This window comes from Vigna unguiculata, chromosome 5 (assembly GCF_037176805.1).
Source record: "Vigna unguiculata cultivar grain cowpea cultivar isolate G323 ecotype 2 chromosome 5, ASM3717680v1, whole genome shotgun sequence".
NCBI classification, from domain to species: Eukaryota; Viridiplantae; Streptophyta; class Magnoliopsida; order Fabales; family Fabaceae; genus Vigna; species Vigna unguiculata.
The window spans coordinates 49653649-49678464 of NC_140796.1; the positions used below are offsets into that span (position 1 = coordinate 49653649).

Below are 24816 nucleotides of genomic sequence, written 5' to 3' on the forward strand. Positions count from 1 at the left end.
TATTTAAAAGGGGACATACCTTTCATATAGACTTTATATGCGGATTTTAAACAAATACACTATCAGAAAATTGAATTTTTAAAAATTTATTTTCATTGGTCAGTGCATATTATCGTGGCTTCTCCTTTTTTCTCATATCTCAGGTTGATCTCTCTGTCGTATGAAGATTTCTCTCGTTTGCTCATGTTTCTCTCTCTCATTTTTGTATGCTCATTTTCGATGCTCATGTTTCTCTCTCTCAACTCGTTTTTTTAGAAAAAATTTCATAGTAGAAAATGAATCAATTATTTAATTATTTATCATAATTTTTCTAATATAAATGTGTGACCTCTCACTTATTTATAAAACTATAAATTTATCACCATTCATTGGTACATAATAGAAAATTTTATCACATGCAAGAGAAAAAGAGATTACTTTTAAAAAATGAGTAAAAAAATGAATTCACTGAATTCACTAAAAAGAAGAAATTGATCAATTCAAAATGTTTGTTAACTCTTCAATTTCACCATGGTGTAATTTAATTTTGAAAGGACGAGAGATTAAGGATAAAATTGAGATAGAAAGAAAAGGTAGAAAAAAGATGAAGGTACGAGACAATAGGCAGATCAAACCAAAACAAATTGATAGGTTGAAAATTTCAACCCAACCCGCTCTTTTTTTATTGGGCTGAGTGTAACTTCCCATTTAATTATTAAGCGAAATTAAAAGAAACGTCACACAAAATAGTAATGTAGAGTAGTCCTCGGGTCCTTAACACAACCCCTACAAACTGGGCACACCACGATGCCAACGGAAACCAGATAAAAGTCTAACAAAATGAGAGTAGAATAGTAAAGCATAGAGCAATACATGGGCCATAGCCCTAAATAAAACCCATGAAGAAAAAAATAAACATAAAGTCCAGCCCAAATGGTTAAGCAGCGGAATCGCCATTTTCTTGCTGACCGCGGGAACCTCGCCCATCTGCTCCCATCAATTAAATTGATGATCATCGCAAGAAAGAAGAGCCACATACAAGACAACCATACAACAAACGGGGTAAGCTAGAGCCAACAACATTTTCATCATACAGTCAAATATTACTTTCACCATCCAATATCCATACAACAACCAAGCATGTTATGACTTTCCAATCAATACACTACGACTCGGCTCGACTCATCCGGATTCGTATAACCTGGTCGAATTCAGCGGATGCTCGCACTTGTGGTGGATACCTCTGCTCACCCCCGAGCTATGTGTTATAAGTGTCACCCCCCGAGCTGCTCAGGCCTCCTGCTACTCTCACCACAAGAGTCAGTCCGCTCTAGATGAGACTAACTGACTCCTTAGAGTGTCAGGATGCAACCTTACCTTGAATCCTTACCTAGTTATACAGATGGGGCACCACCAGGGACACCCACTAACAGGGCCCATGGAATTACGTCCCGACCACTGAAGCGCGGCCCTGAAAGTCTCACCTAGAGACTCCAAGGAATTATGCACTGACACCGACCAAACATAATCACACAGCCAAATAACATTCATCATGCATGTATACGTTCGTCATCCCAACCTTTAAAACCAACGCCTTTCATGTTCCAGGCCCAACTCATTTCCACTCATCATAAACCATCCATGCATAAGGATTCCCAACTCATCTCGTTATCATGTCTCTTTAATACCAACCATATCATGCTCATTTCATGCCAAGGATTTATTCAAGTTTGTCATTCATAAATTCATACACCCTCTCACACATTCATATTATATCCTACATGCCATTATATAATAATTCCATCAATTTCATACCAAACACAAAAGAGAAAAGGAGTAACCACTCAACCAGCGCATACCCTCGCCCAAACTCGTCGCTCAGGCCAATGGGTCTCGCTCAGGCGAATTCTCCTTCGCCTAGGCGAGAGTTCGATAACACGGACATAAACAAATACGCCAGCTCGCTTAGGCGAGCTCACCTCGCCTGAGCGAGATAGACCCTCGCTAAAAAATCAGGTCCACCCGCCTAGGTGACAACTCGCGCAAAAGGTCTGGGCGAGCCTTCGTCAGACTCGCTTAGGTGAGCCCGACTCGCCTGGGCGAGATTAACAGTTCTCGCTCTGATTCGCCTGCAACAAATGTGTTTTTCCAAACCAACAAATCATGCAAAGAACTCCACACATCAAAACAGTGATTTATCCATACAAACAACAAACAATCTCAAGAACAGTCCACAAACAATATAACTCGAAACCCTAACTTCGTGTACCTGGAAAAGGGATAAAAGCGGGGTGCGTCTCCAACAGCGGAACGCGAAACTCCAAAGGCAGATTACTGAGCTGCGGGACAGATGCGGAAGAATATACATAAGCCTACGACGAACCCCTACTGGAAGTACAAACATAAAAGCGGAAGGAAAACAAGACTTGAGGTGTAGAGCACTTACATGAGGCTAGGAAACGTAATTGAGCTCACTGGTTCAAGGTTAGGAGTAAACCCTAACATAGGAAAAACAACAACCGCTCTAAGGATTGTGAAAGTTCTGTGTTACCAAAAATGAACACAAGGTTAGGGTTGGTAGGTTAAGTCTGACCCTTCCTTCCTCTTTGGGCCAGCCTTTAGGCCTATAAGATTGGGGCAACCCTTAAAATAAAAGAGACAGAATCAAGCGGGCCTTACACTGGGGACCAGACTGACAAGTCAATCCTACTTTAACACCATAAGAGAAACGAAAAGAAAGAAAAAAAAAAGAATTTAAAGAAAAAGAAACTACAAAGGAGAGGGAAGAGAGAGAAACTAAATAAATAAAAAAAGGAAAAAATCCAGATAAATACAACTAATTTAAAAAAAAAAAATCTAAAATTTGTATAAATAATATATAAATATAATTTTAAAATATATAAACAAAATAAATATGACAAAATGTTGGAAGACCCGTAGCTCCAAGTCATAACAAAGGTTCATTCCTACTTACAAAAAATATTACAAATATTATTTCTATTGGTTCACGTCATAGAGATGTTTATATAATAATTTCTTATTATTTAGGAGTTAATATTTAAAACTTTTTTTTCTTTCCCTTATCTGATACATTTTTCATGAATAAGATAGAACACTAAATTTTGAAGAGGACAATATTTCGAGTTGGTATTAACTATAGAATTATCTTATTGGACTTGGTATTTAAATATATATATATATATATATATATATATATATATTAATTAATTTATTTATTAGAATACTTAAGTTTCGTTTTGATGTATACTTCGACACTTACTATAATTTCTTTCATAATCATCAATTAATTTCTTTTAAAATACAGTAAATAATTCACTGATACTGAAAAATAACTTATGCTCTTATCTAGTAAAAAAGTATTATCTGAAATAACTTTATTGATGTTAATAAAAATTACTCCAAAATCATATTAAAAGTAAGGGTATTTTTTTTGTCCTTTAAGCGAACTAAAAATTTCCTTTGGGGTACTATTGCAACCCTGCAATTCTAGATTCTGACTGCTACTGTGAGTTCTACTTTCTACACATAATTGGCGTCTTCTGTTTTGTTAATTAGCAACGGATAACTAGTTCTTCCCCCACGATGGCGACACACTCCACTGTAATGGATACTGATTTTTGAAGTTAACGAAACCTAAGAGTGAAATTAATCTAATTCTTTACGTAATTGTGGGTTTTTAGCCTGATTTCAAAAAATTAAGAAAAATAATCCATCACTTCATCCTCTCAATAAATACGCATATACTACATTATTATATACAAGTAAAGAGCAAAAATCAAGGGGGAGAAGTTGGTGTGGTAGACCAGCTGTGACTGTCGGCGTATGTGTGCTCTTTCTTTCTCTCTCTAGACGCGTCATCTTAGAGAGAGAGAGTGTGTGTGTGTAGTTTTTCTTTCTTCTTATTCTTCCTGTTCTTCGTTTTCATTTTCGGCACAAGAAAAAAGTAACCTCATCATTGCAGTTTCTGCGCAAGATAATTGCGCTGTGTAATTCGCATTATTGTTATCATTACAGCGTTGTGAGAGTGTGAGAGAGAAGTGAGTGTGGGGGAAGCACTATTGCATTGATTGCGGAGACACGTTAGGGATGGTCATAAGCGGAGAAGGATAGCGTCGCACGTGGTTCCGTTGCGGAAGCAATGTAGAAACGGTTTAGGCGCCGTCGCCAGAGTTCGGAGGGTGGATTTCGTTCTGAGCGTAACCGGTTTATCGCAATTGGATCGGGAGCGCGATGGAGTCGAGGATGGATCACTACGAGATCATGGAGCAGATCGGTCGCGGAGCGTTTGGCGCCGCGATTCTGGTGAACCACAAAGCGGAGAAGAAGAAGTGCGCGCTGTTTTTTCGTCTTGATTTTTGCGTTTGACTGAATGTGTGACTGGATTGTGTTCGTTTGAATTTTGAGAACTGAGGCTTCGTTTGGTCCATGGATTGCAGGTACGTGTTGAAGAAAATCAGGCTCGCGCGGCAGACTGAACGATGCAGAAGATCTGCTCATCAGGAGGTAGGATTTTGGTTACCTGTTTGTTGATTTGCGAAGTACTCTGAGATTTGACCTTTGTTGACTGTTTTTGCGAATTGAAGATGGCGCTTATTGCTCGAATTCAGCACCCTTACATTGTGGAATTCAAAGAGGCTTGGGTTGAGAAGGTGAGACACATCACACCGTTTCAATTGTTATATTATGACTTTTATTTTCCGGCTAAGGATATTTTGGTTGTGTTGCAGGGTTGCTATGTTTGCATTGTTACTGGTTATTGTGAAGGTGGAGACATGTGAGTAATATCTTTGAAGTGTGAACTCCCACTAGTGTCGTGTGAAGTTCTAGTAATGTATGCCTGATTACTTACTATTTTGTTGTGTTTAACAGGGCTGCATTGATGAAAAAGTCAAATGGGATTTACTTTCCTGAGGAGGTATTTTGCCACAAATATATTCGGTTTTCGTAATTCACATATTTTCGTTAATTTTAGTTGCTGACGTTGGATGTCTTTGGCATTGCCTAGAAACTCTGCAAGTGGTTTACTCAATTACTTTTGGCAGTGGAATACCTGCATTCAAATTTTGTTTTACATCGCGACCTAAAGGTATTACTTAAGAGACATATTTATATGGTAGCTGCTTCTTTTCTCTGTTCAATTTGAAAATGAATTAAATTACTTTTTTCAACTCTGCTTGTAGTGTTCCAATATCTTTCTTACCAAGGATCAAGATGTTCGCCTTGGTGAGTTCATCTACTTATTTAGGGATAGATCATGATGTTTTCATCCTGAATTTTGTCTGTAATCTCCTGACAATTATATAGGGGATTTTGGGCTTGCTAAGACACTAAAAGCGGATGATTTGGCTTCTTCGGTATGTGAGAAATGGGAACTTTCTACTTTTTTTTTCTTCTTTAAATCCAATTTTTTGTTTGAATGATGTAAAGATTCATGCTAGATATTATTCTGTCAAGTTACAGCATCGTTGAACCATGTTAACATCATAAGCTGAGCAGCACTAAAACCAAGTTAGAGCCTGGTGTTTTTCCTCCTTAAATCACTCCCCTTGCTTTTTCCCTCAGTTGGCCATATTTAGTTATACTTACTCTCCAAGAATACCCATTCGTGTTTACATATATCATCCAATTTTCGTAGCATCAGCTTATCAAACTTAGTATCCTAGAGTATCTTTCCGTAAGAACAGAAAGCTTCACTTTGTTACTATTCTTGTTAGCGTTTCTGACAGCGACTTTCACTAATATGTTCAATTAAAACTTCCCTGGTTGTTTGGTTGATTTTCCTTCACATCACACCATACTTCCCATTCTTGTTATTACTATGATATTATATGTAAACCCTTACCAAAACACTTATGCCATGATTGCTAGAAATAATTTTGCTTAATTATTTCTTTCACATAAAAGGATTTTATTTTTTTCATATAAAACATCTACTATAACCAAGGCAAATAATGATGTTGAACATGATAAAATAGACTTGCAGGCCTATTAGTTTTAGGTGAAAGAAACCTTGTTAAATAACTTTATTCAGCTTATGAGATATTTTATTTTTTTCTTTCTAACTCTAATTACAATAAATATTTCTTTGTTGACCACAGTGACACTTAAACCTATGCATAAGTGATGTGATATATATTGAAAGTGAGTTAATATTAGTTCAATAAGATAACCAAGAAGGTGCCAGTTGTGATGAAAAATACTATAAAATAGGCTAAGATGGCATTTTCATTTTTAATACTAATATTTCAGAAAATAAAAAATGTGGAGACTAATTGAGCGCTGTTTGAGTGGATTGTATATTAATTTCCTTGCTTCAGAATTGATTAGATCGAATTTTCTACTACAATCTGTTTCTGCTGGAAAACTATGTTGTAATGAGCTTGCATTTATCGGCTTTCACATCTTTGAAAGATGCAGTCCATGTTTTAATATTTTTCAATTACTATAGGTTTATAATATGACATTGGTACTATATGATTAGTTTTGCATTTGTTTTATAAATGTGAAGTTACTGGTTGAGGAAGTTAATTTTTGTAAATATTTGTGTGCAGGTGGTAGGAACTCCCAACTATATGTGTCCTGAACTACTTGCGGATATTCCTTATGGATTCAAATCTGATATTTGGTCACTAGGTATATGTTTTATGCTGTGAATATCTGATATTCGCTTTGCTACAGCTAAAAAACATTTTCGTTGTTCAGGGTGTTGTATATATGAGATGGCTGCTCATCGCCCAGCTTTTAAAGCTTTTGTAAGTTTCCCATTGATTTCTTTTTTTACTTTATAATAATTATAGGTTGATGTCTCAGCTAATGCACAGTCATGGAGTAATACATCAATGTAATAACATTTGTTTATCAAACAAAGAAAGTAAAGTTGCATTTTTGTTGAACAGAAAGGATAATGTATTGATTTGCATAATGGTCTAGGATGACAAAATTTTTGATCGAGAGTTCCTAAGTATATATATATATATATATATATATATATATATATATATATAATATTTTACTTATTTTGAAGTAATTATAGATATGCTACAATCATTTGTTCATTCTTTTAATATGTTATCCTCAAATTTGATCTGAACAAAATATCTCATATGGTTGAGTTACATACCAAAAGATTGTCTCTTGTAATGTGAAGACACATAGGAAGTCCATTGGGTATTCGTAATCATTCCACCATAATCCAATGGCCGTAAATATAGAAACCAAAGGAATCCATGTGGGAAAAATAAATGAAGTTTCCAAGGTTATAGCATGCTTTTCTACCATGATGTGGCTTTTTATCCATAAAATTATATAGAAATTATTCAATCATTGAGAAATTCTCCAGAAAATTTCCCGGTAGAATATGTAATAATAACATGCATCTCAAAATATGGAGTGTGTATTTTTCATTTGTCCATCCAAATGAAAGAAAAAATATGCACATATCTAAATAATTGGACTTACCATTGAAGATATAATTCCATTTCCATGAGTGTAATGCTTTTGCTTTAATGCTCTAGGCACTTGAGGTTGACAGAAGAAGAGCTCAATGGAGCAATTTTACTTGAAAGGGAGTATAAAAATTAAGTTTATTAGGAATGCATGCCATAATGTTTACAAACATATCAGAAGCTTTGTTGCAAGCAACTTGAAATTTGTGAATGCAAAAAAAAAATGAGAATTGTAGAAATTGAACTAGAATGAACAGTAAATGAAAATAATAATTATTACCAAATTAATTGAAGAAATTTTGCAAATGAAGATGGGAGAAAGAAGATTATTGGATTTCCCTCTTCATGAACTGTGGTTTATGAGATTGGATTTTTGGGATTGAAGTATGAAAAAGAAAGCAAAATGTGATTCAGTGAATCATATTTCCTGAACAGTCTCCTCGTTCAAAGCAAGCTTAGCGAGAAATGTTATTGAGTTTTCCAATTTCTAAGATCCACATGGAAAAAAAACAGCATCTGGGTTGAGTAACTAATAAATTGGAGTGGAACTAAAATATGATCTAATTGAATTGATTATAATCTACTGGATCAGTAAAACAAAAATTTGGGCCTAGAAGATTTTTTGCCCACCCCTAATTGTAAGTGGTCTAGAAGGGATAAAAAGTATAAAAGCCTTGTCATGACCAAAGAACCATCCCTTCCAGAATCCTCATCATGACCTATTATTTTAAGGTTGTCACTATTGTGATATTGTGATATCAGTGGTGTTCGAATTTCTAAATTTAAGCTTGCTGTAGACCTTATTTTGTCTCATATGTTTATGTGTATATGTGAGAATGCAATTTGTCGTCGTGTTTTTTCTTTTCCTTGATAAACATGGTAAATATTGTTTCAGGACATGGCAGGTTTGATAAGCAAGATAAACCGTTCCTCTATTGGCCCTCTGCCTCCCTGCTATTCCCCATCTTTGTAAGCATCATCTTCTTTGTTGAGGCTAGCGAGTGACTACTCAGGCTAAATAAGTTGTCTTTTGCTTTTGCTGCCATTCATATAGAAATGCTATGAAGGCTTCTGTTTGGCAATAAGAGAAGCTCAAATCTGTCTAGGTTTAGAGGATGATATACTTGCATATACATATGTATCCACGCATATATATATTTCTATTCTTGCTTCTCATGTATGTTCCCCGGAAATCTTAAACTTTGGTTCATATATACAGGAAAACACTGATAAAGGGCATGCTGAGGAAAAATCCTGAGCATCGTCCAACAGTAAGCCTCTATTTGAGAAGTGATCTTATTTCCTGTGTTACACTGGTTTCCTACTGTTGCTAATCTTGAGCAATTTCAATATATAATTTCACAGGCATCTGAAGTCTTGAAGCATCCTTATTTATTGCCTTATGTTGATCAATATCGTTCATCTTTCTCTCCAACAGCCAGTTCTCCTGAAAAGCCAATTTCTGCTGTTCATCATCATCGAAAAAATAAGCCAGACGGTCAAAATAGTAGTAGTTCAAGTACAGAGAAAGATAGTTTGATGTCAATTATGAAAAACACTGCAAATGCAGTGCAGAAGTGTGATAGCAAAAGCACTGAACTAGACATGACCTCAATTGAGGATGATGGCTCTGAGCAACTCCTGCCTGATGAAGAAGGAAATGGCTCTATAAAAGTCAACGACAAAACTATTGATCAAGAGGTGACAAAGCAGTTTAATAATGAACACCATTCTAATGTTGTATCTAAGCAACCAATAGCAATTAAGAATGTGGTGACAACATTAAGAAATAGAAAACTTAGAGAGACAAGTTCTCCGATAAGAGGCAATAGCATAAAGGGTGGTGGTGTGTTGACGCATAAATTAAATACAGAGACATTGTCCAAATTGCCCAAACCTAATTTTGGTGCTTGTGATTTGAAGCCGAATTTGGAGGTGCCAACTAATGCATCTTCAAAAGCAACTCCTGCTCCTGCTAAAAGATTGCAAGGATCACATACATCAAAGCATCAGGTACATTACTGTTATAAATGCTTTAGTGTAATATTAGTTACTTTTAAAGATTTCTTCGTAGCATTGAAATTTATTTCTGGTACACTGATGAATGCTGGCAGTTACCAATGATTGAATCCACACCAAAAACTAAACCTCGACATACTGTGATTCCACCACTGGGTCCTTCCAAACAAGTAGAAGGTCGTGAATTTGCTGCTAAGCCAAGGGAAAAGACTCCTCCAAGCTTACTTAAACCACCTTCTTTTCCAGTACATGTGAGGCAGACTGGGTTTGATGTTCCCAATGCAGCAAACAATAGTGGAAAGTCAAGTCCAAACAAAATGGTTCGGGAGCCTAAGGTAAGCCATAACCAGTTGACCAACAGTCATCTACCACTTGTTTCTAGAGAGATTACTCGAGAGCCTTTAAAGGCTTTTGAAAGCAGTTCCAAAGGAATGCAAACAGACAGCAGTAATTCTGTCTCATCTTCTTTCTCTATTCAAGGATTCGAACTTTCTGATTTCGCAACCACTTTTATTGACTTAAGTGAAACAACACTTCTTGTTGAGGAGAGTTTAAACCACGCTGAAAATGTGGAATCACGAGGAGATAGCGGTTCACCTGCCTCTTATTCGCATTTTGAGATGTCTGAACAATTGTCTGAAGAAACCCCTGACATTACATCACACGTTCAGAAGATAATGACTAGTGACGAGAAAGTAGGTCCCAGTTTATCTCCAGATCATTCGGTTCAAGATGCTAAGGTAATGTTTGCTTCTGATGATAGTTCTCCCATAAATCAGAGGATCACATCTGCTGGCTCCATGTGTGAAAATACATCTGTAGAATCCTCTGCTGAAATCACAGAAGAAATAGAAGATGTTGAAGATATTTCTAAGGAGATGTCTTCAACCAAATCTCCTCAACAGTCACTCCCCATTTCTGGAGAAAAATTTGCTTGTGAAGAATTTGGTCCAACAAGCAAACCAAATAATAGACATGATAAAGTTAGCCAGCCTAAACTTATGTGCTTCTCCAGTGATGACAAATTTATGGTGAGGGGAAGACTGTCATCAGCGGAAGAAACTTCTCCTTTGATCATCTCTACTAAAATTTCAAGCCAGAAAGTTTTGCAAGAGGAGAAAGGAACAGTTTCGGCATCAGAAAGGCCAGCTGTTGGCCATTTTCCTCCAGCTTTTGATGATGTCATTCATGTCATACGCCATAGCAGTTATCGTGTGGGGAGTGAGCAGCCAGTAAAGGAATCCGTGGAGATGGGAGTTCAAAATGTAGATGTTGGTAAGTTTATCAACATTGTAAGGGATGATATAGAAATGAGAAACGTGAGCACTCCTTTGACCCTAAAATCTTCTAATTGCTCAGAAGCTATTGGTTTGAAGGCAAATATTTCTGAAAATATGGAAATTAGAAACTTGAACAATCCTCCCAACTTAAAATCTTCAAGTTTCACCGACTCGTTGAGCATGAAATCAAGTCTTTCTGACAATCCTGGTGTCAGGGAACAAGATGTGGAAAATCCTGATTCTCTTGTTGCAAAATCTGATTCCCCTAAGTATATCGGATACACTCCTGCAGCTGAAGAAGAACCACCAGCAAAGGAAGTTTTGGATGTTAAATCTTCCAGGCAGAGAGCTGAGGCCCTTGAAGGACTGTTAGAATTATCTGCAGATTTGCTGCAGCAAAATAGATTGGAGGAACTTGCAGTTGTTCTGAAGCCTTTTGGAAAAGATAAAGTTTCCCCAAGGGAGACAGCTATTTGGTTAGCCAAGAGTTTAAAAGGATTGATGCTTGACGAAAGTGGAGGACGCAGTTAATGGGGTGTTTTAATCCATGGTAAGTTTGCTTGTGTTTGATATTTTCAATTACTTTTCCACTTTATAGCTTTTCAAGTGCCACTTGAATTGAGAGAACAAACAGGCTTTATCTCTTCTTTCACTTATTTTGTAATTCTTTTTATGCTATTGTAAATAGTTACCATACGAATGAATAACATCAACTTACGATCAATTGTGTGGACATGCTCTTGCCAGGCCATATTGACAATTGATGTGCTCTTTCAGTGTTCTACGTATGTGGTGCACTTCTCCAATTATGATGTAATAAGAAGCCAATAGAGAAATTTAGCTAATGCAACATATTATTAGTTTAAATGCATAAAATTCGTTTTATACTTATTTTGAGTAAATGAAAGCGTCAGGTAAAATATACTATATTTTTCTTGATCATTCCTCTGTATAACCTGTAACAAATACTCATTTTATCAAGAAAGAAAAAAAAAAATACTACTTCCTAGCCCTATTTATAATACCTTTTCAACTAATTCACGTCATTTAAGAATATTTTGTTTGAATTAGAGAAACGTACTTTGATAAACCAGAAGTTGTTAATAAGTTAATGAAAATCATGTTAGTAATGCAATCTTAGCTTCTGTTTAGTTTGAGGAAAAATATTGTTTTTGTTTTATCTCTAATTACAAAACTATGGTTTGTTTTCAAAAGTTTGTATAAAAAACAATAAATCTGGAAAATAAGGATAGAAAACAAATAAAAACGAGGCGATAACTTTCAATTAAAAAACAGAAAACAATAAAACCAAAGTTCTTTAAAAGCTGGCACCGATAAATCCGCACCAACAACAACAACAACAACACCGTCATTAAAAAAAGAAAATATAGTTTTATTATTATTTTTACCAATAAAAAATACAATGGAAAACAACATTATAGAAAGTGTTACATAAAAATATCACTCCTTAAACTACCTTAAAAAATATATAATTCTTTAATAAACGAGCATTGCTTTTTACGATGATGATGAGTTAATGTAGGTCTCTCTTTACGAGCAAGTAACCCTCATGCTTCGTTTTCAAGATGCTTCATGGAACCTAGTCAAACCTTAATCTAAATCACTAACTTGTTTCCATCAAAATTACCACTATTTTTTTTTTCATATCTCCAATGTTCTTCACCTTCTTGGTTTAAAATGAGTTAAACAGCGGCACCTCACTTTCTGTGTCCCATATCCAACTCAGCACAACAAATCCAAACAACAATATCTAAGTGACAAACGTTTGAACGTCAATTGGTGTCTTATGAAACATGGTTGCGTCCCTTGTCTTGTGCCCACGTTGACCACGTTCTTAGACGCATTTCTCTTTCACCTCAATCTATTAATTTAGCTTAAAGTCAAAATCATAGACTCAAATTAGGTATGAATAATAAAAGAAGATAAATTATTTATCATAAAAAAAGATAAAATAATATTAACATACTTTTAGAGGATGGAGGAAAGGGAATCTTATCTTTCAAAAAAAGATAAATTATTTATCATAATGAAAATCTTTTTAATCCTTAAGTATGGTTTGAAAACGATATTAGAATGAACGAATTTGAGAGAATCTCTCCAACAGAGAGAAAAAGGAAAGGTATTAATATTCTTTATAAAAAGCCAAAATTGAAGAGTAGTAAAAGCGACACGCACAAATCCCAACAACGTATCCAAACATCAACCTTTCCTCTCTCACACACTCCACACACTCCACACACACACCGCTTTACGTTACTTGCTCTTCCGTTCCGTTATGCAAGATCCTTCTCGCCCCGCCACCGGCTACCCAGCTCCGCCCTTCCGCCACCCCAACGGCGCTCAACCTCCGCCGCCCGCCACCGCATATCCATATGCCGCCGCTCCCCCGCCCTACCCTCAGCCCCAATACTACAACCCCAATTACCCTCCTCAACGCTCCTACGCCTCCCGCTCCTTCTTCCGCGCCTTCTTCGCCACCATGATTTGCCTGGCCGTCATCTTCGGCGTGATCCTCATCGTCACTTGGCTGGTCCTCCGCCCCTCCCTCCCGAACTTCACCCTCCACACCGTCTCCCTCACCAACCTCTCCACCACTTCCCAATCCCTTTCCGCCACGTGGCACCTCTCCTTCCTCGTTCGCAACGGCAACAAGAAGATGACCATCACGTACAACGCCCTCCGCTCCTTCGTCTTCTACCGCACTGTCGACGTCGCCGACTCCCAGCTCGCTCCCTTCAAACAGGACACCAAGTCTGAGACCACTCTCAATGCCACCCTCGTCGCTGCCGGCACCTACCTCCAGCCCTCCCTCATCAACGGTCTCAACGCCGAACGAGCCGACAAGTCCGTCCTCTTTGACGTCCAGGTTGTCGCCTCCACCTCCTTCCGCTCCGGCTCCTGGAGGTTCCGGACGCGCGTCCTCAAGGTTCTCTGCCGGAAAGTTCCCGTCAGTGTTTCCTCGAATTCCAGTTCCGGCGAATTGGTCGGCGGAGACCGGGAATGTCAGGTTTGGACGTGAATTCTTTGTGCAGGGTGATGTTTTGTAAAAACCCTAGGTTCGATTGGAGATTCGTTTTCTGATTGTGTCCGGGTAATTGATAGTTTTAATGGTTTATGTTTATGCGATATGGTTTAGGTTTTGAATGGAATTTTTTGTTGGTAGTGTATGAATATGACTGTAGATAGTTATCATCACATCGCATCACACCTTGTGTTATTTGCCTAGCCTTCTAGAACACCTGACTTCAATTCAGTGGAGATTTGAAGGAGATTTGAAGTTCATTGATGCTGGAAGTTTGCAACTTTATGATTATTGGAGGCATCAAATAGGGCAGATAGTAATATTATTTATTTTGGATATCACTGACTTACTGTTTCACTGATCTTTGTTCTACTGAATATATATGTGTAGCATGAATGATATTGTCTAGGAAAAGAAAAGATGTTTCAAATTAATTAATAATGTTGATTTTTAAAAACATCTCCGAAGCTTTGGTCTTTGATCGGGGGTAAACAAGGTAAATGTTTATTGTTTTTATTTAAAAAAAAATTAATAGAAACGAATGGTGGTTTTTTTATACACAGGACAAATATAGAACTAACTACTACCGGATGCTTTTGTCGCATTTTTCTGTTGATGAGTTGATTCAGATTGTGACAAAGGCATTCATTGGCTTCTTACTCAATCATTCATTTTCAAACCCTTACTCAACTCTAGTCTTGTGAAGATACTGATTCCAAGTAAATTACGTGTGTGTCAGTCGGTTGTCTTACTGAAGCATTGTTTTTAAGATGTTTCACTTTGATGGTGTTTGAAATATCTAACTCGATGACATAGGCTCTTCAATTCAAACTGACAACACAAAAGCTTTAGAGTTTTATTCATCTTCGAGCATTCAAACTTGGTTAATGTTGTTCAATTCAAAACGCGTGCATCATCCAGTATTTTCTCCGAATAGGTGCTATATTGGGCATTTTGAGTTGTGGAGTCTACAGAATGCTTAACAGCTTGTCTATGTGGTCACTGGTGTATGACTAGCAATAGAAACATGTCTTTTCTAGTTCTGGTTTGGCTGTTTCTTTATATTGTTTCATAGATGGTTGTTGATGATATTATGATGACTACCGCAATTCGCCATGCTAATATATTCTGAAAGAAACAAAACTTTGTGTGTGTTTTTAATCTTTTTGTTATATTTTCACACCTAGTATATTTGTGATCAAATAATAATTAATCTAACACCATGGCATTTCCACCTTTTATATCTTGGATAAACTATGTTGTGTTAGGGGTTTACAAGTGTTTCTGAGTATCCAAAGTCCATACCTAAGACCTTTTCTTCATTGAGTACTTGTTTATTTAAGAAATTTATGACTCTAAATGAGGCAAATTTAAGAAATTTATTGATAAACTATCACAGAGAAAAGATCATATTCATTAAAAAAATCCTAGAAAACATTAATCATGACGACACTAGTTCCAAGTTACAAGCTAGCTCGTCATATACTTAAAGTCTAGAAACTGCTTGAATTGGCAGTGCATGGAGGACTGGGGTTGTCATTTCACTTTGTTGGATCCGGGTTGCAACTGGTACAGGCTGGTGTCAATTGGGGAGGGGGGAGGGGGTTAAAAATGGAGTTTTTTGTTTTTGGATCTGTGTTGGGTTAATTTAGTACTATAGAGTTGATTGATTAAACTGTTGGCATTGACATTTATCTAATCTAATGGGGATGACTGTCAATTGTGTCTTGTTTAGTTGTAATTGGATCTGTGGACTGATAGAGTAAAAAATGGACATCAATCTCCGGTTGGTACATATCAAACTATACTGAAACAAACTAAAATACATACAAATACAATTTGTTTATGTAATCTAACTAACCTGTCACAAACTATATTTGCTCTTCTGTCACAAAAGTACTTACACTACATTATAGCGTGAACTGGGCCCTTATATTATTTATTTAGTTTGCTCCCTTTCTTGTTGTATATGAGTAGACCTAATCTGTCCTCTTGAACCATTGGAGCCTTGACAGCAGCCAGTTTCATAATTGATGTACGTGTCTTGTTTGAAAGAGCAGAAATTGATGGTATTTGTTTTGGTCATATTCACTTCCTCAAGAATTGCGTTGTCATTACCAATATTTGTCCATTTAGTTTAGTTGAAAACCAAGCAGTTTTTATGTACTGAGACACACACTCTGAATATTCTGTGTACCGTTGTGCACAATCTACGTGGCACAAACAAAAAATTGTTTATGGTTTTACTTGTTTGGAAGTGGGGATTAGAAGATGCAAGTGAAGTGAAATGTTAAACCAGCCAATAGTTGGTTTCTTCTTTCATTTTTAAAAAATAATATCGAAGGTTAGCTAGCAAAAATATTTTTGAAGGTTAGCTAGCAGGTTTGGCCACGGTCTGGCTGGTCCTGATGCAATTATTGATTGCCTTTGAAAACTTGCAATTTTGGTAGTGATTGGCTTCCCCATACTTCATTTTTGTTGAGATGAGATGTGTTTGACCCATTTATTTATGAATTGTTATGGATGCTTGCTGCACATGCATTTGTGTCCACATTAATAGGTAATCTGGAATAGTACAAACAGGGTTGGCCTCTTAGTTCATGCATACGCACGCAGGTTTTGGTTTGTTCCTAAGGTGCCGCTGCTCTTCAATACAAGTTCTGTAACATTGCCATATGCTTTTCCTCTGAATTTTATAGCAGAGAATCAGAATCTTTCATCCATAAAGGAATATCATGCGATTGCATTTACTTTATTCCGATATTGCTTCTACATTTTGTTTGTTCCGACTAACTTTGGTCCATTTTTATCTGGCATTGTTTCTATAACAATACCAGCTTACACACTTTTCTTGAGGCTCTTTCATCACGGAGAGATTATTTTGAAATCTAAAGCTTTCTTTTTTATATAACTACTTAATTCAGAATTTACGAAAGGGAGTGCTTTCTTTCTCTACAGAAATGTTAAGCTAGGGTGAAGGTTTTGTATACAAAATTTTTGAAGGGCTTGGAGAGGACAGGACATTCCTACTTGGGCCAGGCCAGGTGACTATAATAGTGAAAGATTAGTGGTCATGCTATTATGGGCCTAAGTAGGACCGAGGTTTGCAACTCTTCCAAGTTATTTCTTTTACATGTCTGCAGTTTAACTTATATAAAAATGTCATTTTTGAAAAAACAATTATTTCAAAAGCAAATGAAAAAACAAAATCGTTTCGACTTGTCTTAGGTTTGGGTAGCACACGAATTAAGAATTCCGATAGTAATACAAAAATATAAAAGTAGGAACGTGGGCCCTTCTGTGGATCTAAATTTGGTGAGTTGTGTTTTTAAATGTGGATTTAGGTACCTAGGCCTAGCCCCTACTAGAGTGGGCCTCATGTAGCCCATCTTGATATAGGCCTTTTGCATCTCTCAACCTTTTTTTTTATTATTTATAAAAATCTAAACACCTTCCTCGTTTCATCTTTCTTCTTCCTTCTCTCGTTTCATCTTTCTTCTTCCTTCTCTCTCACTATGCATAACAACCTTTTTGTAAACTATTTTTTCTTCGAAAGTGCCAAAAAGTGGTGGGACTACAAAGATAGAAATGGAGATACAACAGAATCTTCCTTTCGTATAATTGATATTCAAACCAAAGTTTCAATGAAAATTCTACTCCCACTTTATCACCTTCTTAAGATTCCTCAGTTGAAGACCACTTGTTAAAAAGACCTCATGCTTGTAACTCGTGAGACCAAACTGCCTCAATGATGTTGTTCCTTTAACCAAATAACATAACAGGCTAAATTAATATTAGTTTTACTTTGATAATTTCATAAACTAATACGAAAAATTACAATTTGAAAGTCGGTGCATACTACTGATGAAAATCTCATATTATATGTTCGTGACGTGGCACATAGGATGAATGAAGATCAAGAGAGTAATCGAAACAAAACAAAAATGTTATGTATATTACACTTCTCAAAGTCTTCTTCAAACATCGAGTAATTTATGCAATGCAACTGTGTTGAAAAGCAGAGGTTTCATTGTGAATGTGATTGATTGGTGAAGATAAGAAATAAAAATAAAACAAGTTCATCTCTAGTATGAATATTAAAATTATGAATTTGAATATATTTTAACAAGATTTGTTGTTTGTTGAGATTATTGTATCATCTACTATCTAAAGATTTTTTGTTTGTAAAGTTTAGTTCTATCTACTAATATAAAATTATTATCGAACTATTTGTTAATATTTAGTCTCGTGTTTTAATCTCACACTTGAGATATATACTTTTCTAAGGGTTGAAGATCGACAAAAACTAAGTTAAAGAAAAGAAGGAGTAATGAAGCGAGTGAGGAGAAAGTGGGTATGCATTAGGAGGAGATGATTTTTTTCGTACAGAAATTTGAAAAGCCCTACATGTGTACCTTGAAAGATAAGGCAAATCTCAAATCTGGGACCAAACTTATCCATCACCCACCTCCAACCACCTTCTAATACTTTCATCATCATATCACAATAATAGTAATAATCACAAAAACACTAAAACATCACAAATCTAATCTAAGGACAACATCTTATATGGTTGTCAAGGTCCCACAGGTTCGTTTTCCTGTCTACCTCTATCTAATCAAAGTTTGTTAGTGACTAAATATGAGAGATTAATAAATATTAGACGGAAAATAATTTTTTAAATAAATAAATTTTGACAATTTTCTCTTATAATTTAAGGTAATATTTTTTAAGTTATTTTTATTTTTTTATTTTTTTAATTTTTTTTATTTCAAAATTACTTACCAAATATCACTTCAAATTATAAGAAAAAATTGTGAAAATATCATTATGCGTATATTTAGTCCCATCTTAAAAAGCAAAACAGTTTGAGTTTCACACTTTCATTGATCATGTGTTGGAAGAAGGCACCACTTTAAGGCTACAACATTCCTAGCATCCATTGAAAAGGTTGCACCATTCTATCTCTATCTCCATGTCCTCCAATGGCTACCCTTCCAAATAACCCTGACATTGAATGTGACTTCTAATTTCAATCAACTTCCATTATTCATTTCACCTTGTCTTAACCCTTTTGTTATTTTTTTTTTCTTTCGATGTGAAAACCAAAACTGGATAATTAAAGTAAAAAAAAGGAGGAGAAAAAGAAGCATCTTCAATAACAGTGAATGTGAATATGTATAATACTGTGGTACCAGTGGAGACATCGCTGATTGCAAAGTAATTTTATGAAAGCACTTTTCTACAAAAGTGGTTTCATTATTCTTTCTGCATTTCAAAGATTATAACAATCACAAAAACGAAAAGAAATAAGGATAAGAGATAACCTTATGAATGCTTCTTTGGAAAAGACCTTACATGATTAGACTCTTCACTTACATTTAGTGAGGGCCCTTCCAAATTAGTGTTTTAGTGATTGAGTGTATATTATAAGGAAAAATATTTTACACAAGACATAACCATTTGACAATTCACTCTAAAGGTAAAATGGCTATTAAAAAAGGAAGAGTAAAGTTTTGTATTTATACCAAAAAAAAAATAAAAGATATTGAAAAGTAATATTAGAATAGTGTAAAAACTTTTTGGATGTCTTTTATAAAACTACACTATAAAACTACACTTCAATGTTTATATAATAAGTTTAAGGTGGCGAATTAACCTTTAAATTTAAAGAAAACTTTTCGTACATTGATAGTGATAGTAATTTTTACATCATTAATAATGTATTAATATATAATATATATATATATATTGTTTTTTACTTTTATCATTATTATTTAATAAACATATCACTTACCATCAATTACTCATTGAAGTTCAGTGGGTCTTTTTCACAATACACACCTTACTTTTTTGGAACAATCTTATTAAAGTAGTTGGATTTTTTTATAATTAAATTCTGTTGACAAAGATAAATAGAACAATTAATTTAAAGACAGAGTATGAAAAAAAATTCAATAAAATATAAAAATATCAGTCAATTAAGATTTTTGTAGAAAGACTAAAATAAGAATACAAGGGAGTAGATAATAGTAAAATGACATTTACACATATAAATATATAAAAAGTAAGCCTTTTCTTTTATTTTAACATAGGCATGATCGAGAAATTATAAGAGACATATATAAAGGTCGTTTGGTGATTCAGAAGAAAATGTGAATTTAACTTTTTTCACAAATAAATACTGACTGATAAAAAATATTGAAAATTAATAAATGAAATTATATTAAACATTAAGTTTTTTACCTAAACAAAATATTTGTAAAAATATTTATTTACTGTGTTATCACAATATACATCATTAATATAGATAAAGAAATGTCTTAAATTTAATAAAAAAATATTCTAAAAATGTGAGGGCCAGAACAAAATAAAAGATGTTAAATAATTAAAAATACTTTTATTTTTCATGAATAGTGTGACAAGATTAAAAAATGAAAAAGAAAAAAAAGAGATGAACCTTGACATGAGATATCCTTGTGACAGTAATGCCCCCACTATAACTCTTCTCTAGATCCGATGCTAATACCTTTATAAAAATTATTAGTGGGGTGTGGGAATGTGTTGCTTCTATTCCCTACCAAACAACCTTCTTAATATATTTTTTTTCTCCTTTTTCCCATGAAAACGTACTATAAAAATTCTCTTCAACCCATTTCATTTGATTTTTTCTAAAATCTAGAGATTCTAGCTACACCCTAGTCCTCAAAACTTTTCAGTCTTATGCTATGCTTTTAGCTTATTTTATAAAACCTAATATGTAATATATATATATATATATATATATATATATATATATATATATATATATATATATATATATATTTTAAAGTGAAGACAAAATTGTTATGAATATCAAGATCATGTTGGGATTTTCACATACACTATAAACTACTGAAAAATTTTATGAGTATTGCTTACTTTGGGATCCATAATTATCATTCTTTACTCAATTTGATTGACATGATTGCATTTGAGTTTTGTAGTTTAGTTATGCATGAACTCACTTTCTTGTTTCAAATAATGTTTACTTCAAAAATTGACATAAGTTTATCAAAATTCAAATCAGAATCAATTGTTTAAGGAAAAGAAACTGTCATTACAAGAAAAAAATAAAACAGAAAATATATTTCTTGTACATATTCATTGCACTCAGACTTGTGTCCGAGATTTTCCAAGTCAATAAAGAATAATTTTCATATGTAACACTTTACGAACGTAGAAAACAGAGACTTCGAGAAAACACTTAGTTAAGTAAGAGACTTGTTTCACATTCGAAGTCTTATAAATCTTGGCGACAATAACAGTTTCAAGAAAAAATATATATCTTTACTCAAAAATATATATATATATATATATATATATATATATTATACTTTTTAATTTTGTTTTGAAATTTTTTTCATAAAAAATATATAAAAATTTTGTTATGAAAATTAATTTCTAAAAAATTACTTCTAACTTTTTGAAAAATTATTTTGTAAAAAATATTTATAAACTTTATAATTTTATTTGAAATAATTATTGACGAAGAAATTACGTATCAATTAAAGTTTTTGAAAAAAATGATAAAGAAAATGTTCATCGCAAGAAAAATTTTATGGAATATGAAAAATTCTTCTAATGAGAATTATTATTTTTTTAAAGAATTTATCATTTAATAAAAAGAAAAAAAATACATATTTTTTAAATTTAAAAACTGAATGTTTTGATGTCAACATTTAAAACTTTAACACAAAAAAAGCATGATAGAAATCTTGTTCACATTTTTATTAATTTTGTACTTATGTTTTTAATTTTTTACAACATAAAAAATTAACTTTTTACAAAAAATATTGTACTTTATTATTAAGATCCACTGATAGTTTTTGTTTAATATATACAAAACTTTATTCTTAAATTTAACAACCTTCTTAATGCCTCAAGAATAAAGATGTACTCAGAAATTTGTTTATAGGGTAAGAAGAAAATGTGAAGAAGAAAATAAAAACATTATAAACTAGAAGATTAGTTTTGTTTGGGATCATCACAAACAACCTTATGGACTAAAAAATATACATTAATGGACACCAATATAAAAATATAAATTAATGATAATTCATTATGATATGTGTAGTTCACTTGTTATAATAAGTTGATTTGTGATGATTTTGTAATAAAAGGTTAAATTTATTATGATGAGTGTACATGTATTTGTTATAATAAATTGATCGGTGACATTTTTGTAATAAAAGTTAAATTTATTGAACATTGTAAGTAATAATGTCATAATAAGTGAGTATGGTGGCACAAATTTATTATGTCAGTTTATTGAGTGACCTATCATAATATATGTTTACTCCTTATAGTATGTTTGAATCTTTACTCACATTTTCTTTTAAATATTTCACTTTTTTTTCTTCATGTTATCTTTTAAGCAGTTCATAATTCAAGTTTCTTCTCTCAACTTGCATTCTTATACCAACTCTATTGTCGCGTCTTGCATTCTCGCAACTCCCATTGTGGTTGTCTTCATCCGTTATTGCATTCTTGTGAAGAGGTTATAAGTTATTGAATCCTAAAATGTTATATTCAAATTCACTACAAATTTATTTATTGTTGGGGTTGCTCATACGATTGTTTTGATTGCTGTCACAAGTTGTCATTGTCATCAGAGAATAAAGTTGCAGGTCAGATCGAGGATGAGGTGAAAGGTTGACCATATGAAGGCTACCAGGCGATTGATTCATCATGGTAGATTCGCTAGTGAGAGCCACTTACTAGTGATGTACACAAAGATGAAGAATGATAGAAATTCTAGCAAACATTCCAAAAGAATCTCTTTTTTAGTATTGTTGGAGAGTTAGGTAAAGTCGTGGTGGATTTGGCATAGTAAGATCTACTTAACTTACTATGTCAAATCTTTTGCAGTATCACAAAAAATATATACACTATATCATCCACAACTATGACACCAAAATAATCATCATAGAAATATTGTACACCGGACATAAAAAGTAGTGTGAAATTTTTATTTTAAAACTGTCATCAGATGTTATATTTTCAGAAAAATGAAAATAATTTGGGCTTGAAGTATCCATAATGGCATTTTTTTTATCCTTAGTATCCATGTTTATAAGAAGAAAAAAAGAACACTAACAAAATGAATTAACATGAAAGAAATCATAGTGGAACAGAATCCTAGGAGAAGTACCACAATCGTATAGAGAAAAAGAAACATGATTTTTTAGAGAAGAAAAATGTTACTCATGTGAAAAAAATATTATAGCAATCAAAAGAAGTAAAAAAAAAAAAAAGAAACACTCTCTTTATGTAGCTTCTCACTTTTGATTGCAAAAATAGTAAGTTATCCTTTAGGAAAGCAAAGTACCTGGCAGAACCTTATAAGGTTTGGTCGGCGGTGGGTATGTCATAATTGCCATTTCTAAACTCTATGCTATACTTTTTTACTTATTAATCATCACAACCATTCTAATACAACATTAACCATTTCTTGTTTAATCAAAATTATTTTTTCTCTAATAATCAATATCACTTCAACTTAATTCTAAATTAAAAATTGATCAACTTTCCGTATACTACAAGGTTTGAACCCAACACCAAAGTCATCATGTCTCTGTCGAAAATAGATCATTCTCTCTATAATCTCAAATTCTTTTTTCTTTTCCGTGCCATCTCATTTTCTTCAAAATGTCTTTCTTTTTCACTTTTCTTTTTCATTACATTTATCTCTTTATGATAAAAAACTATTCTTCATATTCTTTAAATTATTGTGGTGCCTATATAATGCACCACCCTTTATGAAACATTCTCAACATGCTGAATCCAACACACACCTCTCTGCATATTCACATTTAGTTATACCAACCAACGCCACCATGACCAAGGACTGCGGCCACCACAACGAGGAGCGGCAGAAGCTCCTCCGCCGAGTATTCGCCGCCGTCCTCGGCTTCATCTTCCTCATCCTCCTCGTAATCTTCCTCATCTGGATCATCCTCCGCCCAACCAAACCCCGTTTCATCCTCCAAGACGCCACCGTCTACGCATTCAACCTCTCCTCCAGCGGCGCCATCCCCTCCCCCACCGCCCCCACCCCCAACACTCTAACCCTCACCATGCAGGTCACTCTCTCCGCCTTCAACCCCAACCACCGCATCGGCGTCTACTACACCAAACTCGACGCCTACGCCTCCTACCGCGGCCAGCAAGTCTCCCTCGCCACCGCCCTCCCCCCCACCTACCAGGGCCACCGCGACACCGCCGTCTGGTCCCCCTTCCTCTACGGCACCGCCGTCCCCGTCTCCCCCTTCATGCTCCAGATTCTCCAGCAGGACAAAACCTCCGGAGGAGTGCTGGTCAACGTCAAAGTCAACGGCAGAGTGAAGTGGAAAGTGGGGACTTGGGTCTCCGGAAGGTACCATATTAACGTGAACTGCCCCGCGTATATCAGACTCGCCGGCGACGATGATGACGCCATCGGGGTAGCCGCTCCGGCGGTGAAGTTTCAGCTTTTCCAAAGTTGCATTGTTGATGTTTAGTTTATTAATTATTTACCAGTTAGTAGTGATATGAAAGCAAAGTAATTTGCTTTCATTGCTGTAGTTGTTAAATTTTCTTTCTTTCTCTGAGTTAGTCTCAACCACCTCTCCATAACTATGTTCTCTTTTTTTCTTTGTTTATTTTCTTTAAGTAATATATTGGATAAAGTCTTCTAAAGTTTTACATACACGAAAAGGTTTACGTGAATTTGTACGAGAATTTTTGTTTCGACTCCTTGCATGCTTATTATTATGATTTAATTCTGAGCATACGATGGTTTCTTTTTCATTCTTACAACAAAAAAACAGTAACAGTGTTCATTTCATTTAGTTACGAATTTTTCTTTTTCAAATAAATGGATAACGACAAGGAGTTTTTCGTGGAAGATGTAACTGTGAATCTGAAGAAGAAAGGAAAGGAGAAAAATAATGGTTGAAAATGATAGTTTTGGTTGTTCACTGCTCTTGTTGATGCATGTGTTACGACT

At 34.6% G+C, this 24816-nt stretch overlaps 2 protein-coding genes and 1 pseudogene across 3 annotated transcripts; all 3 read left to right on the forward strand.

The window, feature by feature from the left end:
* The first annotated feature begins 3761 nt into the window (after positions 1–3761).
* LOC114185363 (serine/threonine-protein kinase Nek5-like) lies at positions 3762–11477 on the forward strand. 2 transcript variants are annotated; one of them, XM_028073040.2, is made up of 14 exons: positions 3762–4328; positions 4437–4503; positions 4584–4649; positions 4728–4774; positions 4870–4915; positions 5006–5086; positions 5181–5223; positions 5305–5354; positions 6552–6633; positions 6703–6752; positions 8341–8414; positions 8665–8716; positions 8811–9458; positions 9560–11477. In XM_028073040.2, the coding sequence occupies exons 1-14, from the start codon at positions 4231–4233 to the stop codon at positions 11273–11275; spliced, it is 3120 nt and encodes a 1039-aa protein (XP_027928841.1). In that variant the 5' UTR covers positions 3762–4230; the 3' UTR covers positions 11276–11477. The 2 variants fall into 2 exon arrangements, with proteins under 2 accessions (XP_027928841.1, XP_085530220.1); XM_085674094.1 differs by lacking the exons at positions 3762–4328; positions 4437–4503; positions 4584–4649; positions 4728–4774; positions 5305–5354.
* A 1452-nt stretch (positions 11478–12929) lies between these two features.
* LOC114185364 (uncharacterized protein At1g08160) lies at positions 12930–14128 on the forward strand. Its single transcript, XM_028073045.2, has one exon. It carries the CDS (start codon positions 13041–13043, stop codon positions 13782–13784), a length of 744 nt encoding a protein of 247 aa, XP_027928846.1. The 5' UTR covers positions 12930–13040; the 3' UTR covers positions 13785–14128.
* A 9446-nt stretch (positions 14129–23574) lies between these two features.
* Positions 23575–24536, forward strand: LOC114185569 (NDR1/HIN1-like protein 1 pseudogene; annotated as a pseudogene).
* The last annotated feature ends 280 nt before the right edge of the window (positions 24537–24816 follow it).

Excerpts from the sequence above, each read along its gene's own strand:
- LOC114185364 (XM_028073045.2), top strand. The coding sequence starts at position 13,041 with ATGCAAGATCCTTCTCGCCCCGCCACCGGCTACCCAGCTCCGCCCTTC.
- LOC114185363 (XM_028073040.2), top strand. The coding sequence starts at position 4,231 with ATGGAGTCGAGGATGGATCACTACGAGATCATGGAGCAGATCGGTCGC. Across the intron at positions 4,916-5,005 it reads GGATTTACTTTCCTGAGGAG|AAACTCTGCAAGTGGTTTAC; the intron begins GTATTTTGCCAC and ends GGCATTGCCTAG. Across the intron at positions 5,224-5,304 it reads GGATCAAGATGTTCGCCTTG|GGGATTTTGGGCTTGCTAAG; the intron begins GTGAGTTCATCT and ends ACAATTATATAG.